The sequence below is a fragment of the Anopheles stephensi genome, chromosome 2, assembly GCF_013141755.1.
Source record: "Anopheles stephensi strain Indian chromosome 2, UCI_ANSTEP_V1.0, whole genome shotgun sequence".
NCBI classification, from domain to species: domain Eukaryota; kingdom Metazoa; phylum Arthropoda; class Insecta; order Diptera; family Culicidae; genus Anopheles; species Anopheles stephensi.
Window position 1 is genome coordinate 58,805,022 of NC_050202.1, and position 11,711 is coordinate 58,816,732.

At 44.8% G+C, this 11,711-nt stretch overlaps 1 protein-coding gene across 8 annotated transcripts in view; it reads left to right on the forward strand.

Moving 5' to 3' along the window:
* The window catches only part of LOC118506405 (MICAL-like protein 1), a 41,940-nt gene that overhangs the window by 25,175 nt on the left and 5,054 nt on the right, over window positions 1-11,711 (forward strand). For 4 of the 8 annotated variants that reach the window (XM_036043470.1, XM_036043469.1, XM_036043471.1 and 1 more), the window contains 3 exons: window positions 4,190-4,351; window positions 5,870-6,054; window positions 6,982-7,043. In XM_036043470.1, coding sequence (XP_035899363.1) covers window positions 4,200-4,351; window positions 5,870-6,054; window positions 6,982-7,043 — 399 coding nt within the window. In that variant the 5' untranslated portion in view covers window positions 4,190-4,199. Of the gene's footprint in view, window positions 1-3,903; window positions 4,047-4,189; window positions 4,352-4,753; window positions 4,782-5,869; window positions 6,055-6,981; window positions 7,044-10,126; window positions 10,211-10,597; window positions 11,548-11,711 lie in introns of those variants that run through there. The other 4 variants (XM_036043473.1, XM_036043475.1, XM_036043474.1 and 1 more) reach the window with 4 other exon arrangements.

Consider the following 11,711-nt stretch of genomic DNA (forward strand, 5'->3'; position numbering starts at 1 on the left):
TTATTTACGATGTGTGCCATTACCCGCAATTAACGTAGGTGTGGAAAATGGTTTGACGAATAGTTGTCTTTTGTCTCGCTCTCTTTCTCTCATTCACAAAGAGACTGGTGAATGAAGTTGAATGTCAGTAAAAGCTGCAATGAGTCATACAAAGGGGTTAGATGTTATACAGCACAAAAGTTTGGTGAAGAGATTTCTAAACACATTTCAATGAATCACAAAAACGCGGTCTAATTGCACTATTATAAAACGGGTACTTCAGTGGAACACACATCCACAAATGGCGCACTGGCGCCACAAAAATCCCCTCATCCCTCACGCTCAATTGGCAGCTTGTAAAATAAGACAAATATGCCGCTTGATGATGGTTAGTTTGTTTTCAGCCACTTGTCTGTTCGGCAAACGAACGAGCGATGCTTCGAAAGTTCTTCTAACGATACCTTCACTGTCCCCGGCTCAAGAACGGGCGATCGTTCTCGAGGTTCTTCAAAACAAAACGCACTTCTTCCACGGTTCCAAACTCCGGGCACTTCTTAACAGTCCGCCAGTGTGTTTGTTGTGGATGGATGTTTGAAGGTCCAAGCGCGAACGGGGCAATGCTTAAATTGCGGCTGTAGTAGCGCGAGAACTTCTGGAAGTTTATTGCCCTCCTCATAAATCATATCATTAACCTGAATTGCAAGGTTTCACGTTACAGCCTCGGCGGAATAAATCATGTACGGACCTCTGACCACAGTGTTAGCAGACCTGTGAGGGGATATAATGTACTTGAGAAGCTTGGAAGCTATTGTACTGGCAGAATCTGGCAGAGTTCTACGTAACGAAGCTCTCTATTTTAGTGGAAGAACAATCATCGTCGGTTTTATCTGGAGAGTGAAGTAACTAGAGTTTTTGAAGTTTTGTTTTAGTTCCCTAAATAACTAAACCTCAGTTTTGCTCTGATTCCACTTTAGAGAATTTTTCCGTGTCGAAGTTGCGCCGGAGATCCAATACCCACCGATAACGGTTCATGTACCCGAAACAAGAAGCTGGTTGTTGTTGTTCTATACAGGCCCAGATGGTGAACAACAGCACCAGGAACATCTTTAGCGGCGTTTATGTTAATCATTTTCCCCTTACTTTCTTTTCGCTCTCCATCGCATGATGGTGGAGTATAATCGTTCGGGAAGGCGCCACCACCTGGTAGCTACCAACCTGGTGCATGAGCCGGCCAGTGAGAAGAGGGCCAAAGGTACAGGCGATGAAGTACCGCATGGTCATTGAGCTTATACATGGCGGCGATTGCGTTCGTGGAGGCTAATGGAGCTTTCTCCATTAAAGCGGGGTAGTGCGTTTTGATAACGCTATCCAGTTCCCAGATGCGCGGCTAGTGCGGCTGTTACGATGATGATGTAGTCACTGGAAAGTGGTTCAGGCAGGCTGATCAAAACACTATTGAACGACGTGACGATAGATAGCAGCAGCTAATGTGATGATTCTCGTTTTTGGGAAGGTTGGTCGCGTTTGCTGCCGCATCTCGACAGTTCAGTCCACCCGATGGGGAGTTCATCAAGTTTTATTGACCAGGATCCGCGCACGAATCCGGTATATCCGGAACGATCGCAACCGATGGAGATGTGTCCACTGGCGGACGTACAGCACGATGACATATCTCGGTATGGTAATAAAGTAATTAAAATAATGATTATTTCCGCCCTGCTTCGTTAGTGATGAGACTCCCGGAGGAAAGCGAGAGAGAGAGAGGGAACTACTGCAAACACTACTGCGTGCTCTTCGTGGTGATGTTGTTTACGCTTGCACGATAAATCCCGGGCTCACTTTCAGGTGACTTGGTAACGTTCGTTGTGGTTCCGCTGCTTTTACTGGCAACATTGGTGCAGTCGAGTGATGATGATTTCACCTGACAGTGGACCTCGCTTTATTCAAAGTTTTATTACGCCCTGTAAGAAGTTACCCGCTCTGTCAGTGGTTATAGTTTGCTTACTGTCGTAGCAACAGTGATGGTGACTTGTCCGGAGTTTGATGTCTTACTTTATCTGCTAAGTAAATTCGTTTCGAATCATAGGAAAACTTTGAAGTCTTTACCCTTCACCATGAGTCACAATGGCCCGATGTTACGTTACGACATGAACGGCTTAACGGTGTGATAACTAACTTAATAAACCAATCCACCCAATTACAGCACGTGGGGAAGGATAGAGAAAGAAGACCATTTGCAAAGCCTCCTATCAATTATCTCAATTCTTCACACCATCGTAGGCCGGCGAAATGTGGGCCATCCCTTATCGGACAAGCCATCATCATCATCCATCGGCAGAAAGGTTCCTTGTGCGCTCCAATCTCTAATCTGCATGTTGTGCTCATCCCGAGAACAAGATATACCAGAATAACCGTTTAGCTGTGGGTAGTAGTGGGCTATGCTGCAGCGCATCGTAGCGGCGTGTAATTAATTTTTACCGTTTGAAAACTTGTGAACCGATCGTAATCTTGTACGTGGACATGTTTGCGAACAGACGAGATTTTACATAGTTTGCCAACAAAGTAACGCGCTTGGTAGAGCTATATTGCTGTTGCTTTAAGGGTACTATATTAAACTATAGTAAAAAGTTTATCCAATTCCAGATTGAGGTTAGTTTAGTACATGTTTTTTTGTTTCACTCGCTTGTTTTTGCAAAGATTATCCATATTTGGTAAAAATACATTACTCAATCACATCAATCTCGCTGCTGTCCGTCCCCTGCCACAGCAGATACACACAGTCCTACTACGGACGTAAAGAACTTGTTTACCCCCCCGATTTCCGGTCTCCGGCACTAGGGTTCACTCGATGGTTGGTGCCCGAGGTCCATATCCATAAATGGGATTGCTGATTGGTGGTGGTGGTCGTCGTCGTCGATGGGTGCCGATTGAAAGCTAGCAATATAATCACGGAAGAGCTCACCATCGCCATCAGCTGCTGTACGGAAGAAGGCTTAAAGCGTACTTCCGACTCGGTGTACCGTTTTGCTCGTGGCCTGTGTCTTTTAATGTTTTCGAAAGCTTCCTTCTCTGAGATGGTCCAAAAAAGGGAAGAACGTTGCCTACGGCGGTTTGAATAACAAAAAAATCCCCCGCCATTCCCATATCATTCGGAATAGTTTTGCGCCGGTAGTAGTATTTGCATGAATTATCGTAAACACCACGTTCGGACGACTTCATCTTCAAGCAGGAAAAAGAAGCAATAAACAATCCTTCCATGCATGGACCGCTTCATTCATGATCGTTCGGTTTTGTGAACTGTGTCGACCTTTCCTATCCTTGGGACCGGGGAAATGCTGCTGTGTTTGTATAAATCACCAAGGCTATGATAAGAAGAGAAACAATAAAACGGTGTGCTTGTGAGTCCGAAGGTGAAGTGGTGGCCCATGGAGACAGTTACCTCTCGGTGGTGGTGCTGCTGCTGCTGTTCAACGGAGTTTCTTGAGGGGTTGTCAGCAAGTGACTTAATGATTTAAAAAAAAGCAAAACAACCGCCAGCGCTATGTTGGGAATAAAAGAAAAAAAAAAACGCTTCCATTGCTGTATCATAATCTAACCCGTAGACCAAACTTCGGGGGGGAGAGTGGTAAGCATCATCACGCACGTCTAGGTGCTGCTTGCCTCCGTCCAACAACGACGACGACGAACCACCACGACGATAACGACTGTGACGGCGTGCAAGTGACGAACCCTCTCCGAGTCGAACCCTCCCCTGTGCACAAGGGTCACATCAGACCGTGTGGGGAAACCTGGTACCTGGTTGGGGATCGTGCCGGGGGGAGGGTTAGTAGCGACGTGTTTTGTTGTTGCGCGTTGACCAACACGGTGTGTGAGTGCGCGGGGTCGGTCTTGCACGCATCGGTGCGTCCATGGTGTGGCCCCCGTGTCACCAACAGCTCTGCAGCGCTCTCGCGCTCTCGCGCTTAAGTCAGTGTTTAACGAGAGCCCTACCAGACCGGACGTCATCCGAAGTCGAAGACTTCCCCAGCGAACCTCGTGGTGTTTTTTTTAATTCAACTTGACACAAAGTAACGAAAGCATATCCACTATTTTTTGTTTGTACTTTAGACCCTATTACTAATCAAAGTGTTTTCTGTTCTTCTGTTTTTTTTTTCATGTACTCTGCTGGTGCTTGGCTACGTATCTCCAACGCCTGGTAAACTATCTGCAGAAAATTTAGCATGTCCGAGCGTCGTGGAACGAAGGCACTAGAGTTATGGTGCCGCCGGATAGCCGAAGGCTACAAGGATGTTAAAATCACGAACATGAGCACCTCCTGGCGAGACGGTCTTGCTTTCTGCGCCATCATTCACAACTTCCGGCCAGATTTGATGTAAGTATAGCGCACCGAAAGACCCTGCCCTGTTTGGGTGGTGGATGTGGGGAACATATCCTTCGCTTGGCCCGATTCCTTCGCTTTCTTTACCCAACACGTTACACAGTTTGCACCGAGAAAGCTTTTCCCCACCCGGGCTCACACACAGTCCCACAACAACCTTCAGCAAAACCCAATGTTTTACTAACAGTGTCCAAACAATGGAAACCACACGCGCGACCGCATAAACACCCAATAATGTGTTGCAGCCGTTGCTGCCGGCGCTCTACACGCTCTCTTACTAACGCTTTCTAATCGAATATTTTTGTTTTCGGCTTCTTGCTTCCGATCGAAACGGAAAAACAAAACTCAAACAAATAAAAACAAAACCAACAACGATCCACTCTCCACATGCGATAGAAACTAAAACAATCGTCTTTACACACTAGTAAGTATACGTTTTTCACGTTTGTGTTGTGTTTGTAGGGCTGTAGGGGAAGATTCACACCTCCACGGTCCAGTGTTTTGGTGTTTTTTTTTTTTTTATTTTGTTGTTGTTGTGTGGCCGTAGTTCAAGTTCCCTTCGGAAGTGTCGGTTGCGGAGGACCCTTTTCGAAACAGTCGTGTGTGTGTGTGTGCGTGTGTGCTCCAGTTTGAATGGTTTGCGCAGAGTGTTTTAGATTTTCCAAGTCGCGGTGCGCGGTCGGTTTTGATGTTTAATTTTAACATTAAGCAGTGATTAGATATGCCAATAGCCAAGTGTACGCACTGAAGCAGAGTGCATTAAAAGTGTAAAGGCAGAGTGATGGAGACCGAGGGAGAAAGAGAGAGAAAGGTCTGGCTAGTGGCTTCCGAATGATTAATATTAATATTACTGTTGTGATGATTGTGAGAATCGTCTGAAAACAGGGGGACCGTTCGTGGGTGCTGCTAGGTTCGTTCGGCATGGACGGGTGTGGTGGATCACATTGATGCACGTATTTCTGGAGATCCAATAGTATTATGCGTGCCGGTTTGAATATTTATTAGCTGCGTGATACCGAAGACCCCGTGGTACCGTTTTGTTTTGAATTGAAACCGACCGTTAACGTAACGTTTACTTTCGAATTTAATTTTGGATTTTGAGATTGTGCTTCTAAAATTCATTTTAAAAAATTATAGAGGAAAAAATAGTGGAATGTTCGTTAGGATATAGTGCTTATACGTGTGAGTTTGTTTTTGAGTATGATTCGGTGTTTTTTTTCATAAAGAAATAAGTTTGTCAAGAATTTTATACAACTTTAATTAACATCTCATTGTATCCTCCGTTGGTTTTCCTCATGCATTGCGCTCAATCTCATGCTACTAACATAACCTTACTTTTTTATCATATGTTTTGAGTCTTTTAACTAACAAATTCTATTCTTTTTTATTCCATTTCATCCCTTTAAATTCATACGTTTGCTTGCCGTTTGTGTGTGTTTGGTTTGGTGCATATGTTGTGTGTGTGTGTTATTGTTTTCATACCCGCATCCGGCTTTGTTGGCACCATTGCAGCGACTTTGCAAGCCTCAGCAAGGACAACGTGTACTACAACAATGAACTAGCGTTCACCATCGCGGAGCAACATCTCGGCATACCGTCGCTGCTGGATCCGGCCGATATGGTCAAATACGAGGTGCCGGATCGATTCTCAATTCTCACCTACCTGTCCCAGTACTACCGAGTGTTTAGCAATCAAGGTAGGTTTCACCAGCGAAAAAAATATGCTCCACTCATATCTGCACACATTGAATTTTAGTTTGGGTTTGTTTGTTTGCTGGTACCGGTACAGGGAACTACACATGAGCTAGCTTCTAATCATAACCATCTTGAAGTGTTGGGCCTGGCCCTTCTCCTCACCTCCTAACGCTAAGCACGTTTTATGTAGACGACCACTCGCTTGGAGGCATTGCCATGAGCGAGAGCTGAACTGGTGCTGTGCTGTTGTTTACAGCATAGCGGTGAATGGTGCTACTACAACAGGCACGGGGCGAGCACAGCAATTCAAGGTGGTGGTAATTCTACTTTATGAGCAAACCCCCATGTTTGACCGGTATTTTGCAGCTGGGTTAGACGGCAAGGCAGGAAAGTAATAATGCACAAAAGCCGCCAGGAGTGTCTAACAATTAATGGTCGATCGGTTGACAGTGATCCGTAATGGTAAATGATTCTGCGATCACGGTAAAATGATAACTTCCATTGCCTAGCCCCTTTGGGCTCGTTATAACCCGATTTGCGATTCAGCACAACCAACCACCTGCCCCGGTGGCTGCGGTGGATGTGATAGAATTGCAATAAAATCAAATGCATGCAAATTGAATTTCTGCACTTGGGGACCCAAGGGTACGCTTTTTGCCAGGTGAAGTAGCTAGTATGTGTGTTTGATCCTAAAACTATTCTGTTTCTCAAACGATTTGATGCTAAAAACTGTTCCTAGCCGGCGATAAACTGTAGTTAAAATATGAAACTTCAAATCGAAGCTTTAATAATGCAAAACCCTCGTTAAAATTGATAATGTTAACTAATTGTATTTTTCTTGTTCCTGTCTCTCTCTCTTTTTCTTACTATGATTGGTGATAAATCAATGTACACCGTTCGTTCCTGCTTTGGTTCCTCGTTCCTTGAAGAATCAGCGTCAAATAAGAAGGTCGTCGCGAAGGATACCAAACCCGATGACCTAACCTCAAAGGTAAGCTGCAACGCTTGAGTGTAATGAATGGACCATAAATCGATCACGAACGGCACGAGCTGCCTTCGATCGAACCGTTGAATGATCGCTGTGAACTAATCATGCTTTTACCTTGATGACGGTGGTGATGGCTTAATACGTCCTTATCCATGTGAACTGTCGTATATCACGATTAATGGGTGCATCGTTTACCGAGCGCCTACTCATCGGGAGCTGTCTGGTTTCTCTGTTTGCTTACGTGTGCTTGGTACAACTTTTATGTTTTTATTTGTTATATTAATGTGTATTAAGTAAAACGGTAGAGTACATTAAGATAAGGGCCGGAACATAGCATAAGCAAACTAGGCAGATGCTAAGGGTCGCGAGGTTTTAATGGGCTCCGTTAATTCCGTCAATGGCCTATCTTCTTAAAAGATGGCTGACGGATCCTGGGATGATACTCTTGATAATTTACAGGATAACTCCATAAGGTTACTTAAAAACTCTTCTTATAATGTCTCCGGTTGGTGCCCCTTGACTTAGACCTAGTGAACAGATTCAATCTGTTAGGAGCCTCTAACTGTCATTCTGCTTAGTGCCTTCGTGGGGTTTGATCCGTATTAAGGTGTAGAATAGCCATCTGGTCCGTCTCCACGTACATAGGACTTGAAGTTTCAGTCAAGGAATCTAGCAATTCCAGGCAAAGACCTCTTGAGGTTATAGCATCAAAGTACAATACGCTATTCCTTACATTTCCGATAAACAAACTCGATTTGATGAGGCCCGCCACATACTTCTACCGGCGGCTCCAAGAAACTATAAACACAACCCGTTACAGCAACCCCTGCCGCCTCAAGGCAAACCCGTTCCCAACCGTGTCTACACCTTTTTGTCCATCACTACTCCGTTTGCATGTTGTATCGGTCCGTAATATCATCATTACCATAATCACATCCAACGGTGTGTCGAGGTTTACCGGCACGTCGTCCGGGTACAGCGGTGGTGGTGGTGGTGGCGTCGAATTTCTAGGTTAACCGTCCGAATGCAGAGTAATTGGATTGCAAAAAGCAAACCGAACGCCGACCGATCAAGAAGAAAAGCCCCCCTAAAGCTCTCCGATAGACAGCAGCATCATTCGGCGCATAGATGCAGATGGAAATGCTCACGCTATCTGTAACCCGTGATAGAATATTACCACAGTGGGAAAATGGGCTTTTGGAGGTACAAAAAGGAAATGTACAATAATGATGGCAAATTATACCGCGTAGTTCCGTGTGCCCGGTTGGCGTGTCGAACAGGGTTAGCCGGTGTAGCCAATTCATGTATGGTCTTTTTGCAACTCTGCGCCACACACCGACATACATCTTCTGCTCGTGCTCTGAAGGCCTATTTCTTTGGGGAGTGTTTTTGTTTCGCCTTCTTCTGTGTCTACCTTATACTGACCGCCCGAGGCTATGAATAGGTTAGCTCGGTATCAATTTCACTCAACCCGCGATTTAATTCGTGCCTGCGAGGAGGGAATATTATCCCACTTCAAAGGCTGTGAGCAGGGCTGGGGTGTAAAAGCTTGCAGAAGACTCCAACTTCAGTAGGTAGAATCTGTGAACAACTTCAGTGTCAAAAGGGTTAATTCCAGATCGGAAGCAATACGAAATACCAAAAAACAAAATCGGATGTAGTTCAGTTGTTTCGTATTCAATTCATCCCTCTTTCGGTGATTATATTTTGGGTGCAAGTGAGTAAAAGAGTCACTCACAGACAGACAGCATCGCACAATGTAAACGGTGCTGAATGAAAACTCTCCCTTCAGAACAATGCTACCATTCATCAATTCTTTTCCCTGCTGTATCAATTTTTGTCACGCAACCTGTTCGAAAAGTGCAGCACGCATGCTTATAATTACGCGTACCATTTCAAAAGTGTTGTCTGTCACCGTTCCACCGTGTAAAGCCCAGCGGAAATGCAATCTAACATGCACATGGAAAATCATTCACTGAAGTTCCTCCAGACAGGGCGTGATTTTTTTCGCTGTTTTGTTTCGGCAGTAACCGGAAGTGTACTGCAAAACTGGGCACGGCATTTCTTCTGCCCGCATGTATGAGTTCCCGGTGTAACAAATAGTATCTTTTCACTCGACAATGTTGGACTGGCATTGTTCACCCCCCCCCCCCACCCCCCGCCAAACACGCTTTTCCTATCATGGTTTTCGTGTCCAATGCTCGATGAATCATTATAGAGCTTTTTATTCCTTTTTTTTTTTTTTTTTTTATTCATAAAGAACGGCCTGGCCGTATTGCTAGCTTTTTATTCCTAAACTAGTCGATTTCCTATTCGGTTGAGTGATTTTTACTTCGAACGACAAGTTTTTAGTCAGTAAATGGACGGGATTGGCTTGCGCTTTGTTGCTGTGGGATGGGCGCAATGAAAAGAGCAGGCGAGGCAAACGGATTTGGCCTGTGGAAATGGGATTGTATCGGGCGGGTTTTGGGAAATGTGGGTTGCTTTTCTCTGTCCCCGTAAGTCGGTCAATGCATATAGAAATGTGTCAATTTTTACGCGACGATCGCTTAATGTGCTTTCTCAGCTCTATAAGCAGTCATAATTCTTTTAAAATTATTTTGTAATGAAGTTTAATTTAAATTTGGCTCTTATCTTTACCACTGCTATGACATCTTCAAGAGCAGCTGAAGATCTTGCATGTGTAAAGTTCGATGACGTTTCCGCTTTTACGCAAACACCACGCATTCGAGCACGTGTGTTTAAACGTTTGCCCAAGCTGAACGCAACCAAGGGTGGCGTGAATGCATTATGTGTTGAATACAACCACGCGCACACTGCCCACAGTTTAAGTAAATGTGTGTTGAGCAAACAAACAACAGCCGGCATTTCACCCACCCCACCCCCAAAGGCGTTATGTGCCGATCATATCATCACACCTGAGTCATCGTGCTGGACCAGTGTGGCAGATAAGACTCTTCTTTCTGATGAAGTGCGAGAAAGATGACTAAATGCACGGTGTATCGTTTTATGCGCGGAGTAGAAACGAGAGAGAAACAATGTGCAGCATCATACAAAGTGGGTTATGGTATAGTCATATAGTTAGTTGACGATCGTACAGCACGCCGGTGACAGCATGAGCAATCGTTCCGTTCGCATTCCGTTGCTAGTTAAGATGTAGTGCATTTGAGGTGATTCATTCGTTGTAAACTTACTAAAATCACACACACACACAGTAAATAGTGCACCTTTTAGTTTCGTTGTTACTAACAAAATCTAATCCCTAAACCAAACGAAGGGCCTGGACACTAACAGTAGCTTAAGGTTTAGTACAGATTTCGCCGTGTTTTTTGTTGAGTGATGTGTGAATGCGATAATAAGATAAGCATATATGCTTCTCACCGTGTGTGTTTTCTACAATTTTTTTTCTTCTTCTTTCCCTCTATCTTCTTTTTCTTTCTCACAAAAACCCCGTGCCAACTGCCGTCCGTCCCGTGTGTCCCTGTGTCACATCACACTAAAATTGTCTCAAATCCGTGCCCATCGATTGTTGCAAACACCGATCGCCGACATCGCAGGAGGATAGCAACAGTTTGGATATAGTCGGCCAATACAAGCCGGAGATTTTCTGCTAGAAGAAAAAAAAGCGGCGGTCAAGTGGACGTTAAGACCGCGACGACACCAAACGAAGCGAGTCGCGCGAGTCTCAGAAAGAAGACGAAACAACACGGAACACAGAAAACACAACAGAAGGACAAACCAAATACAGCCTTAGAAGACCTACTAATGTAACGCTTCCCACGAGAGGAGTTAATGTGCGGAGTTGAGCAAGGGTGTGAACGAGTTATATTACGGAACGCACTGAAACCCATCTGACTATACATCGAAGAATCTCCTGCGTGGAATCAGAATAGGCGGCATCTGAATTATTATAGTACTGAGGCCTAACCAGGTGTGGAGGCGTGGGACTATCGAACAAATCAATACCAAAACTGAGCAGAAATCTCCACGATTGTTTATCATAGTTACTCATTTTTGTTTGTTTGTTGTGTTTTGCAACGATTAGAATTGTCCATTAGAGAACGTTAGAAGAATAGGAGATAGTGTCGTTAGTAAACTGCTCTGTCACGTTCACCATCATTCACCATCAACGTAACGTCACCAACAAAAACTTACCAACAGTACCAGCGTAGTTGGGCACTACCGTCACCATAGCACGTAGTTGGCAAATTTTGCAAAAGAAAACCGCGGACAAGCTTGACTCCGTAAAGAAAGCAGTCCATTACCAACAGTAAGGCGTGAAGAGCGCGAAATCGATCGAGATATCATTCCAACTGGAATCGTAAATTTGTAGTACCGGCGAAGAGTTAGCCAACGATCAACATCAGTTACACACACAACGCCGAGTGAATTTCTCCAATCGAACAGTGTTCACTGAACCGGCGCGACAGATTTTCCTAGAGCGGGCGCAACAACGCGGCAGATCGTTGGAATTTGATGTAATAGCACGGACAACTATCTATAGCAGGTAACACGTGTCGTCCAACCTACAGTCCAGCAGACGCGGGTACAAAACTGGCAGATATGGCTTCGAACAGGCACACATACTAAAACACAACCCATTTTGAGGCACAGAAAAGGGCCAACACTCACACTCCGTACTGTAGTACTTAGAGATTTGCTGCTTAAAGC